The following is a 19,366-nucleotide window of genomic DNA, read 5'->3' as shown; positions in this document are numbered from 1 at the left end:
ATGAAGGTGCAGGTGACGGAAGAATCACAGGATTGTCCAGCCTCGGCCCACCACCGCCGGTCCCCGCGACCGCCTCCATTATTTCACATGCGCCGTCCGTCGAATACTCCGGGGTAGCTCGCCTGAATCCTGCAATCCTGAATTCTGAATCCCCGGGTCGGACTTTATTAATACATCCTTTGATCCTCATCACTGAGTTCTTCTTTGAACTCTCCGATCCTCCTTCGATAATTCTACGGTCCTTTCAGCACCCTCTGGCATTACTTGAAGAGTTAACTTCCATCTCTGTTATCAACCGCCAACATGAGTCTCAAGAACGGTACGCTTGATTCTGGGTCCAGCAACAAACATTATATTTCTGTCTTACTGTGGCTAACGCGAATGCCGCTTCTACAGACGCATTTCCCTCCTCCGCCGCATTCGATGTGATCAACGCTGCCCTGCAGTCGGACGCCGGCGAGCGCAAAGACGCCATTGATAAGGCCAAGGCCGTGGTCTCCTTCAGCCTCAAAAATTCCGAGGGTAAAGAGGAGAGTTGGTACCTAGATCTCAAGGACAAGGGAGTCGTGGGAAAGGGGGCCGCCCCCCAGGGTGGAAAAGCTGACGGTAAGTACCTCGCTTTTCTCGTGGTCTGTACAACCGCACTCTGTCGGGAAGCTAATTTTGTTGCGACAGTCACTCTCTCGCTTTCTGATGAGGACTTCGGCTCCCTTGTTAGCGGCAAGGCCAATGCTCAGCGCTTATTCATGGGTGGTAAGCTCAAGATCAAGGGCAACATCATGAAGGCAACCAAGATGGAGCCTGTTTTGAAGAAAGCCCAGAGCAAGGCCAAGCTATAGATACCCTTTTGGATTTCTGGATCGACTTTTTTCGTCTTACACGCGTTTCTCTGCCCTTCCTGTATAGCTATTTCCAGCAGAAGATTGATAGGCCAACTTAAGAATTTAGAAGTACTTGCATACTCAGCATAACTATCATGACGAGCGCGACAGTCCGTTATCCCTTCTCGAATGAAGGGCTGGGATTCTGCTGTAGAGGATGTTCCGGATATGGTGTCTCAACTTCCGAGGCAGACAGGGATAGTGAAATCGACAATCCCCTTGTGGAAATGGGAAAGACCCATGCACGTCGGGTGCGATGGATGTAATCAAAATGATTGCTTATGGCTTTGCCAGTGTACCATATTGAGCAGGGGGTACTGCATATTTACAGAATGTGCATGGGCTGGATATATACAACATATTTTTTTGTGGGTATTATCCAGAAAAAAGGGTGTAAAATAACTCCTCATGTCAGACATGAAGGGAAAGCATCTGAGGAATAAAAGGCGAGACATATCCCCCTGCTAGTATTCCAAGGCGAGGAAGGAGGCGTGCCACTTGGCTGTCAGCTGCACTGCATTGTTCATGTTCTTGCCATGGAAACAAGGAGGATGCATGACCCCGTAATCTTACATGCCTTTCTTCCGCTCTTCTCTTGCAGGGTAACGGGGACGTAACAGTACAATACATGGTCTAGTCAACTAGTTAGTTAACTTACCGGGAGCGGATGACACACGGACTGGGGAGAACAAGGTGATCAAAGAAACTCTTTCCAAGTTCCCTCAGGGAATATGAATAACCTGGTGGAAGGTTCCTAAGTAGACTCATTCTAGTTACAAGGCACCAGGGGAGCTTATGTACATTGATAGTATTAGACTCCTTCAGCCTAGCAACGGTCGCAATGTGTAACTATTCACTACCTGAGTGACCTCTTGCTTGTTATTATGTCATGCTGGTCTGATGTTGCCTTGCGTGTGCTCACGTGACAGTAATTTTTTCTGCCAGCGTCTTCCTTCCTGCCCGCAAGAGTCGCGAGTCCGCAAAGTAAAGGCTAAAAAAACCACAACCCATCCCCTCCCGCAGGCAGAGCACATCGAAACGAAGGCGCCTTTCATCGATATACCCCATACTCAGCCTGTGAGGCCTGTTGCTCTGCCTCTAGTCTCTTCGCATCCGTCGGGTTCCTCCGCCTTATCTCCTCGCTTGTCTTCGCGCGCTGCGCTCCTCTCCTCATCACCCCGGATACGGAACAAGAACGAGCGTGCGACTTCCTCCCTCACATTATTTTAACCCGCCTTCGTCAGTCCTTCGAGGGATTTGTAAACAGTGCTCGAAGTAAACACCACGCGATTGTCCGACATTGCCGAGTTCGCCGAATCTCTAACCACCCATACCGACACTCTTAACCCTCGTGTACACTCCACCCGCAGTGCCGCGCACAGAACGATTGCAGGTGTACTTCCTAACCTTTCGAGCTTAACGGACTCGAAGATAGCCGGCGCTGGATTAGAGCAAGCTTTCAGCCTCAGAGTACACCGCGCGCCCGCAGATTGCCGTCAATCGTGCATGAGAGCCAACCTTTCAAGGAGAGGCTCCATTGAACGCTGCTTTGTCCACATCGCAGCTGAAGACGTCGCAATAGTCGGATAATACATGTCTAAAAGAAGCGCCCAGGGTGGCCAAGGGGGCAGCTCTGATGATCGAATGGCCGATTTCAACATGAACAACACACCGGAAGAAAAGCCACAGCGGGCAACTGCCGCGCAGCTGGCGGCCAGAAAGTAAGTGAATGTAGACCGACCTTTGCGGAGCCTCTCATGCATGAATTTTATTTCTCCCTGCAGCCTCGACGTGCCCTGCGACGGAGTAACACGTCGAATTAACCTTGTGTTTTTCCTCCCTTGCGTGTTTTCTTTCTTCCCTCCTGCTCCCCCATCGTTACATCTCTTGATCTCATGTCTCACTGCCCTTCTTTCTCTCATATTCGTCACATATCGTCCTTCACACGTTTTTGACAGACGTAAACCTTGACTGATACGCTTTTCAGAATTCGACCAATGCGCTCTAGACGCCAAACACCCGCGGGCAACGCAGGTGCACCTGCCCCGACGTTTGGTGGCGCCTTCAATCCCATTGACCCCAACACAGTATCCTCCCCAATGGCGAGCTCGCAACCCCCATCTACGGGATTTACATTTGGACAGAACCAAAGTTTTCCGGGTGCGAACTCGACGCCCAGCCAGTCCACGCAAAGTGGCTCGACCCCGTTCTCTTTCGGTGCAAGCACACCAAGTGGTGCAGGATCGTCTTCTTTCAGTTTCTCATCCTCATTCGGTGGCCCTCAAGCAAATAATCCTTTCGCAAGCATGAACACCGCGAGTACTACTCAGCAGTCAGCTCAGCAGCCAGCAGCCTTCTCAGGGTTCCAAGGCTCTATTTTCAGCGCCCCGCCAGCTGGAAACCAGTCTGCAACCCAGCAACAGCAACCCTTGCCCTCTGGCCCACTCTTCGGAGCCGGGGGCGCACAGAGTAACACCGGAGGTCTCTTTGCAAGCAACAGTGCTGGATCCTCTACGCAAAACGGAACTGCAACCCCTACCACAACCAATATCTTCGGTCAGAGCACTACCGCTTCTGCACCTTCCAATGGCATATTTGGCCAATCCAGTGCAGCCAAGCCCTCTATCTTTGGCCAGTCGAGTCCATTTGGAGGATCGGACTCAATGCATACCTCTCCAGATGCTAAATCAGTCACCAGTCAGAAGTCTTCTTTCCCTAGCACCAGTGTAAGCTCAACGCCTAGCTCACCGGCTCCCTCCAAGGACGACAGCACCAAGAGTGACAGCAAGCCACTCTTTGGCGGCGCTTTCACTGGCGCATCGACCTCGTCTAGCGAATCTCCAGCGAAGTTTTTGTTTGGAGCCAAGCCGACCGAGCAAACTCCTGCTTCCGCCCCTATCTTTGGCGCCACTCCCACTCAGAGCACGGCCGCGTCTACAGCCTCAAAGCCAGCAACAGCGCCTGCTGCTACTAACGCTCCGTTCACTGGCCTGTTCGGCGCTGCGCCGTCGGCTAGTCCGGCCACTCCCTTCAAAAACCCTTTCCAATCTTCAAACCTTTTCTCAGGTGCACCTTCCAGCACACAGAAGCCATCCGAAGAGAAGAAGGATCAGGAGCCGAAAACTGCGGATAAGCCGAAGACCACATTTCAATTTAATTCGCCGGCGACTACAGCTCCCTCATTGTTTTCGAATGCTGGCGCCAGCTCTGCAGCTCCAGCTCCTTCGACTGAATCTTCTCAACCCTCATCAACCGGAAACCTATTCGCGCCGAAGACGACAGCATCTTCAGACCAGGAAAAGCCCAAGGCGGCAGTATCGAATCCTTTCGGTAATTTGTTCAATGCGCCGAAGCCTGCGACCTCGAGCGAGTCGGTGCCTGAGCAAAAGCCAGCACCCGCAAATCCCTTTGGCAATCTACTCTCCCCCAAACCCACAGAGACATCCAAATCTAGTCAAGCCGAGAAGCCAGCCAATCCTCCGGCCCTTTTCTCATCTCCTGCCGCAGCTACCTCGCCCTCTACTCCCAGTGTCTTTACTCCAAAGCCGGCAGCCCCCACTACCGCTGCAGCACCTCAAAGTCTGTTCAAGGTCAACGGAGAGAAGCCAACCGCGCCAGCTACAGGCAGTCAGTTGTCCAAGTCCTCCAACTTTAAGGATCTGGAATCTCCCAAGGTTGCAGGAGCTGTGGACAATGCCGTTAAGGCTGACGTCGAATCGGTTCATCGTCTTCGCACTTTGAATGAATGCTTCAAGCGCGAGGTGGCCAATGCCGATCCATCTGGCAAAGACTTTGATGCAATCCTGCAGTTCTATCTGCGGGTTCGTGATACCATTGGAATGCCTGTTGCTACCAAGCGCAAGGCCGCAGAAGATGCTCCCAATGGCCTAGTATCCAAGAAGGTGAAATCCGGTACTCCCATCGATGCAGATGTTCCCACCCAAGCTGCCACACCCAGTGCTGGGAAGACATTCGGGACATCTCAGGATGCGTCTCCCAACAGTAAGAAGAGAAGGTCGGTTGATGATGGCGAAGTCAATGGCACCCCCAAACGTGTCAATGGCGATTCGACCACAGCCAACATCTTCGCACAGTCATTCTCCAAATCGAAGACTACTGAGTCTGAGCAGGACTCCACCCATAAGGAAACCCCCTCGAAGCCATCCACTCCAGCAGCCAAGCCTGTGTTGTTCTCTGCGACACCGGCGACTGAGCCAGCCATGCCACAGCTGTCGTTTTCGAGTTCAACCACGCAAGGTTCGACCTCTACCTCGCTCTTCTCATCCTCAATGTCAAGTGCGGCAACAACATCTAGTGCATCCAGCGGAACTGCACCAAAGAATCCTTTTGTCCTCAAGCCTCTGGGCAGCCAGGAAAATGGAACCTCTACAAGCTCCTTGCCCGCTCCCCCCAAGTTCAGTGCCCCAGCCGGTGGTAACTTCTTCGCTCAATTCAAGGCTCAATCCGAAAAGGATGCCGAGAAAGAGAAAGCTAAGCGCAAAGCAGAGGACTTCGATTCCGACGAGGAGGATGAAGCTGAGTGGGAGCGCAAAGATGCCGAACAACAGCGCAAGAAGCAAGAGGAGCATGCCGCTCGAGGCAAGAAGCATGCTAAATTTGTTCCTGGCAAAGGATTTGTTTTTGAGGACGAGGCTATTGAGCTCGAGAAGACCGGAGAAGTTGCTGTTGCAAACAACTCTGGCGTTTCCGTCTTTGACAACCAAGAAAAGTCTGCACCTAAGTCCAGCAACATCTTTGGACATTTGTCAGCTACTCCCTCTGAAGCCGACGACGATGTCGATGACAATGTCGATGATGAAGACAACAACACCGAAGCGGCTTCAGACGTAGGGGATGATCAGGAGGACGTGGCGAAGACATCGACCAGTGACTTTGCCTCTAACGCCGCAGATTCTCCTGCACTCAGCAGCGAGGATGGTGACTTTGCGAAGGCCCTTCAGAAGTCGAAGCCGGCCAGCAATACGGATGCAGCAGCGGGTGGCCGAAGCTTGTTTGACCGTGTCTCCGAACCTAAGCGTCAAGCCGATGAAGAACAGAAGAACCCTGTTTCTACACTATTCGGCTCCTCGAAATTCTCCTCGTCTCTTAACACGCCAGTTTCTTCCACACAAGGTGGCACATCTGACTCTGAGAAGTCAGCACTCAAGCCTGCGGCAAGCAACCTTTTTGGTACCGCAAACACAGGATCTAGCATTTTCAGTCCTGCTGGCTCCAGCCCTGGCGGTGCTACTCCATCCATCTTCTCGAAGCCGTCCGGTGACAATACTTGGAAGCCTGACTCTCCGATTAAGTTCGCAGCTAGCCCATCTGCTTCGGGATCTGCAACCCCGGCGGCAGCTGAACCCCCCAAGCCGTTTTCTTCTCTCTTTGGTGCCCCGTCATCTCTGAACAAGGCTGGATCTGGTAACACCCAACCTTCGACTGGCTTTTCTTTTGGGAATCCGTCCCTCCAGACTCCCTCCGTGCTAGGGTCGTCGGCTCTTGCGTCGGCTACAACTAGCCGCCAGTCCACCCCTGGTGTCGCTTCCGACACTGGAGCGGAAGAGTCCGGCGACGGAGATGCAGCTGAAAACCTACCCCAGGCCGATCTCCGCACTGGAGCCGGTGAAGAAGACGAAGATGTTGTTCTAGAGAACCGAGCTCGTGCAATGAAGCACAACAAAACCGATGGCGCCTGGGAGAGTCAGGGCGTTGGATTCATCCGCGTCTTGAAGCATCGGACCACCTCCCGCGGTCGTATTCTTGTCAGAGCCGACCCGAGCGGAAATGTCGTTCTCAACACATACCTGGTTAAGGCCATCTCATACAAAGCGTCCGGCAACAGTGTCCAGTTTATGGTACCTCAAGCCGAAGGACCGCCGGTCTTGTGGGCCCTCCGGGTTAAGACGAAAGACGATGCAGAACGTCTCAGCAAGGCGATGGAGGAGACTAAGTCTTAGTCTTGCATTGGGGCACTACGAACGAATTGTGTCCACACAAACGTATTTGGACACACTTTTTATGATCGGGCCGGCGGCGTAAGGTGCGAGCGAATGTACTCTGGTTTGTTTTTGAAACTCTTTCTCTTTGCCCAAGTGTTCAAGGCATTTCCCCCCTTGTAACAAGCGAGTCTTGAGCAACACAGGCTCTACTCTGGTCTATCTGAATTGGGATGGATGCCTGGTCTCCGCACTCCCAAAAAACGTTTCTTGAACCACTACGACTTACGAACCTAAGAGAGGGTCAGCTTTGAAAGTCATGTGAGTTCAACAGGGGTTCCTCTGGCGATGTTTATCTTGTTTTACATACTTCCAGCCGGCTTACTGTGGTTTCTTTCGTGATCCGTTCCCATTCCACATATCCTGAGTCCTACTTCTTGATATCTACCTTTCCCTCTACTTCACCGTTTCTTGTCCATGCTTTCTTGTCTTCGATGAGAGGGAAAATATCTTCCTGTTTCTTCTTCCCCATGGATTCAAGGCATATTTGTATTTACAGTGTTCTTTTTTTCTGTTCTGCATCTCTCGAGTTGACCGAAACTGCATCATCGGGAATAGCGATCGTTGTGTCTTTTTTTTCTTGTCTCCGTCTGTCCAACCAGGAAAAGAAACAGGCGCATTCTAGCATAGCGAGTGTCTCTGTGGATTTGAAAGGCAAGAATCCTTTTTTTTTGCTTCGAACGTGTTGTGCCGTTTCCATTTCTTCCTGAAAATGGGTTGTCTCTTGTTCATAAGGGGGTCTGGTTTTTTTCTCAGGTTTGGCTTCTTTAAATCGGTTTTTCATGACACCCTGAAATCGTCGTTGTATTATTAGAGGAAAGAAGACTTTGATTTCTTGAACTCTTGCCAGATTCGCTTTGCACTTAACACTTGATACACGCAGCGCAGTGCAGTGGGATTCATCCTTGGTTGGGGGTGGGGGGTTGTCGTTATCACTGGTGCATTTTGTGCTTAGGATGGAATCTTATGGGAATACAAATGGTAATTCATTGTGCATATGGCTTTAAGACTGGTGGATCATGTAGCGACAGATAGGGAAGAGCGTAATACTTAGTCTTTGCTCTGACATGCCTGCAATTCTTCTATGCCAGAGACATAGATGCTAGAGACAAGCTCTCTGTCGACCTAGCTGGCATAAGAACCACGAGTGATACCACCTTCAACTCCAACACCAGAAGGATCCGCCTGGTTGATCTTTACAGTACTTACGATTCCATCACACTACAATAAAAAGAGAAGGCAGCAAAAGAAGAAGATTGGTTCCAGCAAACCACCCGACATCATATTGTCCCATTCATTATTCTAGGAAAGAAATTTTGGTTTCATACAATGAGGACCGTTTTTTTTGTATTTGGAGGGGATATCAAGCACTGTCGTTCGTTGAAGATTTACTCATCATCAACAACGACGGTGTGGAGACCCTTGGCCTCCTTGACGTTGACGGCCTGGACGTAGGAGTAGAGCTTCTCCTTGGCGCCCTCCTCGTCGTTACGCTTGCGGGAGATGCGGACACGGAGACGGAAGGGAACGCCCTTGATACCGGCCTCCCAGACCTTCTTGTTGAGCTGGGGGTCGACGCGGACGTCGGTGGTGCCCTAGAGTTCCCGGGGGGGTTAGTGATACTTTCGCGGAGGGTTGCCCGTACAAGATTCCTCAGATGGAGGACTTGGGTACCGGGCGATCAGGAGAAAGGATAGACTCACCATAGCACGCTCAGCGAAGGCGCGGATCTCCTTGATAGCGCGGGGAGCACGCTTCTTGAAGCTAACACCGTGCATCTAATTTTACCCAAAAAGAAGAAATATTAGTCTTCCGCCCGAATGCCATCTTTTTTTTCGTCGTGTGCAAGAATGGGGAAAAATGATGTGGGAAGAAAATCTTGCAAAGCGAGTGTTTGCGAGCGAAATTCGGCCTTGAGGTGGACTTCATAAAACTAATTCTTCTTTTTGGAGATGCGTGTGGTGACCCAGAAAACCAAGCCAATGATGATTTTCACCACCATGACTCGGTTTTCTGGCAAATGGAACCCCCGAGGTTGTTCCTCCACACAATCCTAACAACAACAACGATGATGATGATGATGGGTTTATAGAAAACCCTTGGGCTGCTTCTTGTTCTCGTTTGCCCTCGTTTCTTTTCAGATGCCAAGAGTTTGGAGAGATTTTGAATTTGTGCGCCGCTTCGTGGGTTTCATCCATCGTGTGTTTGTGTTGTCTTCTTCTTTCTTGTTCTCCGTCCATGACCTCCGACAACGATTTGCGGTTGGATTCCGTTTCGCATGTCGCTTGAGGGGAAAGGGGGATATAGAGAAACCGGAGTTCCTGTCGGAAAAGGTTGGATCGCAATGTGGTTGGTGTTTCAACGTACTCTCTTGTGCATGTTGATGGTGTACTCGCGGGACACCACATCGGCGATGGCCGAGCGGGTCTTCTTGCCGGTCTTGTTGATGGTGCTGGACATTTCTGCGATGGAAACGAAGAAAAAAATGTGATTAGTTTTCGGAACAGACGGACGCAAGAATGGCGAGGCGCAGGTGCTGGCGACAAGAACTCACTGAATAGGGACAGAGATGTCGGCTGTCGTGGGCTGTAGTGGTCGTCGACGGTCAAGGATGGAGGAGATTTCGAGATGGTCGGTTTTTCGCTGGTGGGAATTCCAGTGCGGGCTCGCTTATCGCCAGCCGCGGTGGTGATTGGCCCTTCATCTGGCACGTGATGTACCGCCCGGCGGGTGTGCTTGGGAGAACATTCATTCATTAAATGCATCCATCTGATGCCTGAGGCAGGCAGACATAGTCCGCCACGATAGGCTTAGGCTCGTATGGATCCGAGATCGGAGGTCGCATGACCACCTCATCTGTCTGCTACTGTAGTTACCGTTGCGCCTGCACAAGGCCTGCTGTGATACTTCGTGCAAGCTGTGGTGCATCGTTCTCACCGGTCGAGCCCTTATACCTACACTCTCTTCAGGATTTCCAGAGGCGTCGCCAGATGAGGCCTGATGATCCTCCATCAGCGCGGGTGTCATGTCATGGCAAGAGCGACGGAAAGTCTGCGGTTGCTGATTGACATCACACCCCCAATGCCAATCTACTCCGGAGCATGAATATCCTGCTTGTCAGTATCTCAGTCAGGCCTGGCACAAGATGCACTGTTAATCCAATCCAATACAAGGATGGTGATGCAGATCTTGGCGGAATTGGGAAGTGTTGTCGAAGCCTGCCTGTTACGGTGGAGATGCATGCCACTATGAAAAGTCAGATAAGATCATCAGTATGTATGATAATGCCTTTATCATTGTATCAATGGCTGGTTTGTCAACAGTACAGCTTCACATGGCAAGAAGAAAAGGCTTCAGTTGGCGTCGTACTACTGTTACCACTATATGCACATGCAGTAACTTCAGCTGTATATCGTCTCGAGGCAAGCCGAAGTCGTCGTGTAGGTGGGTCTGTACCCCCAACACTAACAGATGAAGCTTATCTTTAATTGGAAACCCCCAAGTATACTAAGGTCGGAGTGTTATATGTACAATGGTTGAGACCGGCGTTACTAAATGGAAACTGGCTTAGTTTAAGGTTCTTTGATGTGCCTTTCCCCCAATCTCCGCTCTAAGGAGTCATTCCACTTCGACTCATCTTTTTCTCTCCCAAAATATCCTTCTGCGCGTTGTACTTTTAACTTTCAGAAGTCAGACTTATTGTTCCGTTCTATTTAATTAAGACCGGCTGTTGATCTAGCGGTCTCTTCTACCAAAAACAAAACACCCGACATGTCCAAGCCACCACCCAACACTAAAGATGAACCCGGCAGCGACCTCGAGCCAGCGATCGGCGAGGTGGAGGATGAAACCGCCGTCGCGCATGATGCAGTCTTCGGTGTGATATCGGAAGATGGACCGAACTACAGGAATGTGAGTATAACCCTCGAATCACGAATCCGGGGCCTACTGACATCATCCTAGGTTGGATGGCTTGGAACCTCGGTTCTCATGATGAAGACTCAGATGGGTCTTGGAGTGCTTTCAATTCCCTCGGTCTTTGACACCGTTGGGATCGTCCCCGGAGTTATCCTCCTCTGTACTATAGCCGGGATCACCACCTGGTCCGACTACATAGTGGGTGTGTTCAAGCTACGGCACCGCCACGTTTACGGCGTCGACGATGTCGGCCAGCTCTTGTTCGGCCGATGGGGTCGCGAACTGTTCGGCTGGGCCTTTTGCCTCCTCTTCGTATTTACTTCAGGGTCCGCGATGCTCAGCACCTCCATCGCTCTCAATGCGCTCTCCACCCATGGCGCGTGTACGGCCGTCTTCGTCGCCGTCGCCGCCATCATCCTGTTCTTGCTCTCGAGCATCCGGACGCTAGGTCGGATCACCTGGTTGGCGTGGGTTGGTGTAGGATGCATTCTTACCGCTGGTGGGTCAAGCAATCTACCAACACCCCAGAAATCATCTAACTGATATGCCCAGTCTTGATCGTCACCATCGCCGTGGGAATCCAAGACCGTCCGGCTGCCGCACCGCAAGAAGGAGTCTGGAGATCCGACTACAAGATCGTCGGCAGCCCCAGCTTCACCGACGCGATCTCCGCCATCAACACTCTGGTCTTCGCGTACGCGGGCACCCCGGCTTTCTTCTCCATTGTCGCCGAGATGAGCGAGCCCCGTCATTACCCGAAGTCCCTGTTACTCTGCCAAAGTGTCGTGACGATCACCTACATCACCATCGGCATCGTCGTCTACTATTACTGCGGCTCCTACGTCGCCTCGCCAGCTCTGGGCTCCGCTGGTGTACTGATCAAGAAAATCTCCTACGGCATCGCTCTACCAGGCTTGCTGGTTTCTGGAACTCTGTGTGCCCATGTCAGTACCACCGACCCCAATTCCTAACAAAATCCGGTTGAGTCGTCCCCTCGCACTAACCCCACGCCAGCTCTCCAGCAAGCACATCTTCGTCCGCTGTCTCCGAGGCACGCGGCATCTGACCGCCAACACCGCCCGACACTGGATCACCTGGCTAGGCTCGACCTTCACCGTCACCATGGTGGCCTACATCATCGCCAGCGGGATCCCGATCTTCAACACCCTGATCTCCCTCGTCGGTGCTCTTTTAGGGACGGTGACTTGCTTCCAGCCCATGGGCTGCATGTGGCTCTACGACAACTGGCGCAAGGACCGAACCGCGCGGTGGTACCTGATGGTCGTCTGGAGCGGGTTCGTGATTGCGTCGGGGACGTTTCTGATGGTGGCGGGCACCTACAGCTCGATCGTGGGCATCATCGACTCCTCCGAGTCCGGGGCGTGGAGCTGTGCCGATAATTCCAACTCTGTTTGAGGGGGAAGAAAAAGCAAGCAGGCGTACAGTCCCTATATACACATACGCACGCATGCATTGCATGCATTTAGTCATGACGAACTTGATGAGTTTTACGTTTGAATAGAGCTAGCTATACTTTCTTTCACCCGTACCATGTACATATCACATGCGTACTCAGGAATGTGAAGTATACGTGTAGCCCTCAAGTTCGTCAAATTTCTGTCGAAATTAGGGCTAATGCAAGCATGATAACCCAAGCATAAGCGCTAAAAAGTGGTGGACTGCGGAATGACTTGCCGGATCGGAACCGAGCGGGGTTCATGCGATGGTAAGATAAAACTTTTGAATTACCTTCCTCTTTGATTTTGTAACATAACACCTTTCCAATCGACAAATACCTTCTTATGGCCAGCCACTTTGGTTTCAAGATGACCTTGGTAGAAAGCCCCATCCACGAAGAATCTCATATACAAATAAGCACTATAAAGTACCTCCGACAGCCGCCTTACTTCGACCTGGCTGATATCAACTCCTGTTTGTTTCCCCATTCAGCCAAGCCGCTGAATATCACATTCTCATGCACCGGGATGCCCTGCCCGACTCGGCTTATCTGCTATCTTCTAGATGTGGACCAACATGAAATTGCGGGGGTGGATCCCCTGCAAGCTAACCTGAAAATCCAACTCCGGAGTCTCCATTTCTATCTACCTGATTCCCATTTGCCGATCTAGCACCATACAACAGGGAAAAGCTGACTGGTTTGCGAAGCAAGGAGGAGTAAGCTACTCCCAGGTCGGTAGTGATAGCCCCTTATCGAATATTTTCTGTATGGTCGAGCGGTACTGCAAACCTTGCCCGGACTTCGCTCGTACGTGAAGTCAGCGAAGGACCCAATCTACCTGATAAGTCACTGGTAGCCGTGTACAGATTTGAGGGTGTTTCCGGCGTTCTGTGTCGAATAGTAGGGACAACATCTGTTGCTGTTGCTAAAATGGGTCGACGCGGCTGGATCTGATCCCATCATTGGGGCTGACTTTCTCTGACCCGCGTGTGATATTCTGGGAGTATCTGAGACCCCAAGCTGAAGATTATTGATTAAATAGGATCATGTTTGTAGACAGCTTTTTGTATAGTTGCAGGGATTACGTCTTAGAGTTTCCCTATTTTGTTAGCCCTATCTGGATTCTCGGGGTGTCTGTCGAGGATGGCTGCTTTTTGCAGTACACGTCGCCGACCGTCTATTGAATCCTGTACTCTGTATGTTTTTCTGCCATCGTGCTATGGTGTAAGCTTCTCACCACGTTCGGGATGGAGTGAGTAACAGTCGAATGGTCGTTTCCCTCCGCGGCCCCTCCCAGGGTATACCAGGGATCCAGACAGGGAACAGGTTAGACAGAGGGTGTGCGTGGTCCGTAGTTTGTCCAGCGAGTCACAGTCCATCACTCCTACCAAGCATCTCGGCTTCAGCAGTCTTTGTATCCCATAGAGCTGCCTCCCTGGAGGTCGACCATCTCCTCAACAGGTTGTTCGCTGCACCGAGGTCCCGGACTGCGGATCACGCCGAAGGGTAGGTAGTTGATTCGGTTTGCCGGTATCGAGGTTCTTATATTCCGCCACCCTCTCAATCTGTCCCGCCTCTCGGTAGAGTCTTGTTTTCCTCCACTCGTTGAGCGCGGATAGAATTCGAATGTGAATTTCGGCTCTTCCATATGATTTCCATGATTGGGTGCCTCATGCAAGCCGACACTGTGAAATTGGTTTCGTCTTATCCTATAGCTTCTTGAGTGGCATGGATATATCACCACGGGGTAGGGTGCTCTTTGCAGCCATAGCGCAGCTTTGTCTCGTCGGCTGGCATTGCTAGCCTTCCAGGCCCGGCAGAGAGACTAGCTCTGGATCGGTATCATCTCGATTATGATCCAGGAAGTCGACCCTCGGCTAATCCATCCTGCAGACCAAAGAAGATATGTTCCGAGAGAAACATAGGACGCAATCATCATGGATCGAATTGAGACTGTGTCTTTGCTGAGTCGACATGACCAAAAACTGTGCGGCGTGGCAAGACCGGCCAGTGCTGGCAAAGTCTCGGGTCTCTTCCAATCTATGCGGGCATTTTCAATAGGGTTGGCTCTTCGTCATAACCATGTGAGATATCAAGAAGAGTAATGCTGCCAACGAAAACCACATTCGGAGTTTGCGGGTCCCCCGTCCTTTGGTGTTCCATGAAGAAAACATTATGGTTTCTCTCCAATGACCGATTAGTCCACGACATCAGATAGCAAGTTGGGCTATCTGAGCTCCGCTGGAATTAATCCAGGAATTCAAGCAGTAGGCGCTTGGCTTTTGAGGGCTTATGTGTCTAACTTATGTGGCTTGCCGTTGGTGCATATATTCAGATAGAACTGGCGAGGATTTGATGTATCTTGAGACATCAAGCATTGTATAAGTTGTCAGGGAACTTGTTCAGAAACTGCCTGAAGCATCGTATAGATTGCCATCAGGGAACATAGGCCGAGACTGCCTTGACGAGGTCCGAGATGGTTGTTCCGAAGAAGATCTGGGCGGGGAGAGGGAAAGATGTCATACATGGCCATGAGGATGAAAGGCCATGGACCGAACAATGGTCTATTCACCCGGTACAGCTCCATTGAAGGATCTACAACAGCATGGCACTTACTGTATGCAAGCTATATCTTGTGAATACGCCGTCAGTAGACATTCACCACAAAGGAAGGAAACATAGCAAAGCCAGCCTGAGAATTCATCACTCGTCTATTCTGCCTGTGTAAAAAGAATCAAGCGCCGCTATCGCCAAAACATTCAATGTGGAGAAGATTTCTACTGACTCCCGGCACTCACATCCGGATACAGGTCAAACCGCCGCTGGGTGTAGATAGGGATGCCCTTTCGCGTACTCTGGATGGTCTCGTCATCCAGATCCGCATAGATGATATCCTCCTTCTCCTCCGTCTCGGCCAGCACCTTCGCGCTGGGGTCGACGATCAGACTGTGTCCCCACGCATGGTACGAGGCCTCCAGGTCCCTGGCCGGACTGCACAGGGCCGTGTACACCTGGTTGTCGACGGCACGGCCCCGAGCCAGCAGCGACCAGTGCAGCGGGCCGGTGGTCGTGTTGAACGCGCCGGGGTACACGAGCAAGAAGGCGCCCTTCCGGGCCGCGATCATGGCCGCCTCCGGGAAGCGGATGTCGTAGCAGATGGCGAGCCCGATCTTGCCGTAGTCCGGGAGGTCGACCACGGTCAGCTGGTTGCCGGGACTGAGGACCTCGCTCTCCTTGAAAGTGATCTTGCCGGGGATGTCAATGTCGAAGAGGTGGGTCTTGCGGTGGGTGCCGATCAGGGCTCCGGAGGGAGAGAAGACCAGGGAGGTGTTGTAGTATTTGTTGGTGGTGGGCTCCAGCTCCGGGATGCTGCCCCCCACGAGGTAGGCTTTGGCCTCGGCGGCGATGGCGGAGAGCGCATGGTAGGAAGGGGATTGTTCTTTGGTGGGCGGCGATGGAAGCAGGGTCTCAGCGTACTTAGGGAAGAACTGGGTGCCGTAAGGGGAGTTGAAGCATTCCGGAAGGACGATGAGAGAGGCGCCAGCTTTGGCGGCCTCCAGGACTTTGCTGCGAGCGTGGGCGAGGTTCATGGCCTTATCGGCGCCTGGTTGTTGTGGGAGTTAGGAAGTAGGTTATGGGTCTTGAGAGTGGAATTGACTTACCCGAGGCTAGTTGCACGAGAGCAAGCTTCAATGGTTTTTTGAGGAGGGATGCCATGGTGGTTGTGTATGGGAATGCGAGCAGAAGAAGATGGTTGTTGGTGGTGGTAGTGGTGGTGATGGAAGGGAGATTGAGGCGATTGCGGGGGAAGCGGCTTTCGCGCCGAGCATCTGCCGACGTGCCGCATTCAATACGCTATCTATGCTAAGTTAGTTATCTACGGAGCTCTTCTACTCCAAATCGCTTATCAACATCCTCCCCACCAACTACAAGACATACCCGCAACGATACACTCCAATGAGATGTGTGCAGTATAGTGTACATTGTGCCATAAGCTATGCTTGAGACTCAGATGTTGCAGCTGGCTCATCGAGTCCGCAAGTAGACGATGATGCAACAAAGAAACAACTTGACCGTGAGTGTAGCTGGGTTCAGACACAGCCCCAAGCCAGGCGCTTGTGCTAACAAGATCGCAGACTATGGCCGATGTGCTAAACAAGGAGGCTGGAGTATAGTCGAATGGAAAGACTGTCATGCTGCTCCAATGGTATGACTGACAATCAGTCACAGACGTCATCTGCTCTTTGTGCTACATTGCCCTACCAGATCGGTGCTAGCTACATTCCTCCAGATGCTCTTTCATAGATGAACGCGAGTCTGCCATTCTGAAAGCGTGAGAGCAACTCTTCAAGAAGTTTTGTCAGGAATGCACTACCAATCCTATGACGCAATCTGCGTTTTATGTCCCCCATGAGTAGAGTTATGCCCTATTTCTGCCATCGGCACAAAGTTAGACTCGCGTGAGGCTATACACTCGGCAGTTGAATTTCCGCAGGAATGTGACATGCATGCGGCCAGGGCATACTCGAGTATACACATCCACCATTATTCAGCAATGCGCATCCTTTTCGGTTCTAAGGCTGTCAACACACATCCGGAAGATCGGCCCTGAAGAAACTTTAGCGAGCGTGGTGTTATTTTAGGAGTATGTGCATTGCTCTGCTGCACCTGCCTCAAAGGAGTAATAGTCAACGCTTCAGGAAGTACTCAGCTTCAACTTGAGTCGAACTATCTACAGTTTCCGGACAGCGATGGTGTTTATAAAAGGGCGAATGATGGCTTCTTTTGCCACTCATGAAGTCAAACCATTCGAATTCATTGAGCTCAACGCAGATCGTGCCCTCGTCCTTTACTAGAACAACGAATCCTTGTCACTCAAGACCTTCAAACATTGCCACCTCTTTTTTTGAGTTTGACCAAGCATCACCATGCCATCCCTTCGCTCCAACGCCTCTCTATTGGGTCTTTTGCTGCTCCTGAATGCCTTCTGGACCATCTCTCTCGTGGACGCCAGTCCAGTGGCACTGCAATGTGACGCCAACCAGGTAGGACCACGTCATGTGATTGACATCGCGGTATCCCTCGCTTACAGCCGCGTTCTAGACTGATCACGCCGTCGATATTGCATCGATCAATGCTCGGTTCACACAGATTGAGCACCCAGCTGAGAGAGTCAACCCTGCCGGTGACGCCTTGAACACAATCCACTCTATGACCAAGGCGAAGAGAGATGGCACAGACAGCTCTGGCAGCTCTGGCACCGACGACGACAACGTCATCAAGCCGTCTGTCAGTTACTCCTTACTCGGCAAGGTTTCTACCATCATCGATCATCTGCGGCACTGAGAAATCTCTCCTTAGCCTGAATCAATGCGACAGGACGCCAATTGGGGGCTGGGAGTTCTTGCAATGCAATTTAAGTCTACATTGAAGTTTTGATAGAGGCATATTAGTTTGCAAATCAATCACTATTGCTTTCATCTCTAGTCTTTCATGCATTACTATACCTGTTTCCCAGTATTCAGCTTCATGCTCGTAGACAAGAACATGTGGTGAAAGATGGGTTGTCTTGAAAATCATAGTGACTCTCGTGCGCAGACGCTCTGAAAGCGACCCGTGAACACGATGAAGGACGAGCATGTCATCATCAGAAGGCATACGGTTGCGACTCGCGTGTACAGTACGCGTGATATGGACCCACAGCGGGTTCTCGACGCCCGACGTTCAACTCTCATCATTGACGCAGTTACATATACGTATACTTGTCTTTTCTTTTCTGATGGCCAGCCTTAGGGTGGTCAGAATGACCTTCCCTTTCAAATCCCAAGCCTGGGGACTGTTCTGGCGCATGTACAGCGCTCAAAGACATTGGACTTGATATTTCGAGCATCCAGCAGGGCGAGACTACCATCCCCAGAACGCGTCAAACAAGGCCAAAGCGAGTTCCACTCGAATAAACTTGCTTTCTTTACGCTTTAGATAACTTATGAAGCCGTCACTAGTTAGTACGGAGTACTCTTTCCGACAAGCCGACCTCGGCCAGACACCTCGGCCAGCCCCCCTCCCCCCACAGTGCGTGGAGACTCACAAAGAAAGAGTCGTTAGCGAGTGATGGATCCCAAACGACAACAATCCTCCGTAACGTATGTGAATGCACCGGGACAAGCGAGTGAGTGCTCTTTGTCGGCAAATACTCCGTAGTCCAAACCCCCGTAGGATCATTGCCATTGGAGTACTCCGTACTTAGAGCCAAGCCCAGCCGCAAGCATGACTCGTCACGGAACCGTTTTACGACAGATCGAAATGTCAGGGGAATAATCAAGAAAGGGTCGAGACTGTTTCGACGGCCGTAGACTAGGTTTAACTTCTCACGAGTCACAGATCTTCATTCATCCTCGGACCGAGAAAGAAAGAAGGGAAGACGGAGAAGCTGAAGAGAGATTCTCCGGGCCCCTCCCTGCAAGCAAATAATGCCCCTTGTATGGATTGACATGCGCTAGACCTAAAGGGACGGACATCTCCGACTAGGTTCAGTGCCGGAACGAAGAGCGTAATTTAGCTTGGAGCCTTGGGGGAGGAACCGAGACGCCTCTTCAACCCCAATGTAGCTAAGGCTGGTGGCGACAAGGGTCCAAGACTCCAAGACAGGCGTGGTTGATCGAAGGCCTTTGACTGGGACCGGAGGAATCGGTGCCGTGTTCGAGATTACTACTCATACTCAATACTCGAGTACACACCCAGTGGCGACTATGGGGGAAAACTTAACGCCCTGCCCTGTCTCTGTTTCGGTTTGGGGGGATGATCGGCTTTTGCTTTCCTGATCTCGCGAAATTCCGATCGAGATCTATGAGCAAGGGTGGTCAGAGAGGGCGAAGGGCGAAGAGCGGAGAGAATGCCACTTATGTGTACTGTACTCCGTATTTCCTCAGGGATTATGGTTTCGGAGTCGCCATTGGGATGACAGGGATATTGAGGCAAAGGATATTGGTCTAGTTCGTGTTCATCAAATAATAGTATTATTGACGAGGGATAGTTCTTCAGAGACCAAAAGACCAAAAGGCCCAAATCGCCGCCGGAATTTGATCCGGGGCGAAACGGCGAATGCAGCA

The 19,366-nt window shown here is 51.4% G+C and overlaps 6 protein-coding genes across 6 annotated transcripts; 4 read left to right on the top strand and 2 right to left on the bottom strand.

Moving 5' to 3' along the window:
- Nucleotides 1-93: 93 nt before the first annotated feature.
- On the top strand, nt 94-972 carry BO95DRAFT_441321 (SCP2 sterol-binding domain-containing protein). The gene is made up of 3 exons (XM_025586156.1): nt 94-319; nt 397-606; nt 676-972. Exons 1-3 carry the CDS (start codon nt 304-306, stop codon nt 837-839), a joined length of 390 nt encoding a protein of 129 aa, XP_025443706.1. The 5' UTR covers nt 94-303; the 3' UTR covers nt 840-972.
- Nucleotides 973-2,540: 1,568 nt separating this feature from the next.
- Nucleotides 2,541-6,841, top strand: BO95DRAFT_462214 (RanBP1 domain protein; the record flags this gene model as incomplete). Its single annotated transcript, XM_025588895.1, has 2 exons — nt 2,541-2,602; nt 2,869-6,841. The coding sequence occupies 2 exons, from the start codon at nt 2,541-2,543 to the stop codon at nt 6,839-6,841; spliced, it is 4,035 nt and encodes a 1,344-aa protein (XP_025443705.1).
- Nucleotides 6,842-8,268: 1,427 nt separating this feature from the next.
- BO95DRAFT_359443 (60S ribosomal protein eL31) lies at nt 8,269-9,340 on the bottom strand (the record flags this gene model as incomplete). Its single annotated transcript, XM_025582445.1, has 3 exons — nt 8,269-8,475; nt 8,584-8,658; nt 9,248-9,340. The coding sequence occupies 3 exons, from the start codon at nt 9,338-9,340 to the stop codon at nt 8,269-8,271; spliced, it is 375 nt and encodes a 124-aa protein (XP_025443704.1).
- Nucleotides 9,341-10,510: 1,170 nt separating this feature from the next.
- On the top strand, nt 10,511-12,311 carry BO95DRAFT_85717 (uncharacterized protein). Its single transcript, XM_025592280.1, has 4 exons — nt 10,511-10,792; nt 10,844-11,297; nt 11,351-11,742; nt 11,813-12,311. Exons 1-4 carry the CDS (start codon nt 10,652-10,654, stop codon nt 12,212-12,214), a joined length of 1,389 nt encoding a protein of 462 aa, XP_025443703.1. The 5' UTR covers nt 10,511-10,651; the 3' UTR covers nt 12,215-12,311.
- Nucleotides 12,312-15,034: 2,723 nt separating this feature from the next.
- BO95DRAFT_462211 (carbon-nitrogen hydrolase family protein) lies at nt 15,035-15,974 on the bottom strand (the record flags this gene model as incomplete). Its single annotated transcript, XM_025588894.1, has 2 exons — nt 15,035-15,861; nt 15,920-15,974. 2 exons carry the CDS (start codon nt 15,972-15,974, stop codon nt 15,035-15,037), a joined length of 882 nt encoding a protein of 293 aa, XP_025443702.1.
- A 1,211-nt stretch (nt 15,975-17,185) lies between these two features.
- On the top strand, nt 17,186-17,603 carry BO95DRAFT_462210 (uncharacterized protein; the record flags this gene model as incomplete). The annotated part of the gene is made up of 2 exons (XM_025588893.1): nt 17,186-17,302; nt 17,361-17,603. 2 exons carry the CDS (start codon nt 17,186-17,188, stop codon nt 17,601-17,603), a joined length of 360 nt encoding a protein of 119 aa, XP_025443701.1.
- Nucleotides 17,604-19,366: the final 1,763 nt, after the last annotated feature.

This window comes from Aspergillus brunneoviolaceus (assembly GCF_003184695.1).
Source record: "Aspergillus brunneoviolaceus CBS 621.78 unplaced genomic scaffold BO95scaffold_22, whole genome shotgun sequence".
NCBI classification, from domain to species: Eukaryota; Fungi; Ascomycota; class Eurotiomycetes; order Eurotiales; family Aspergillaceae; genus Aspergillus; species Aspergillus brunneoviolaceus.
Note: the sequence above shows the minus strand (reverse complement) of the source record. Positions and strands in the feature narration are given on the sequence as shown.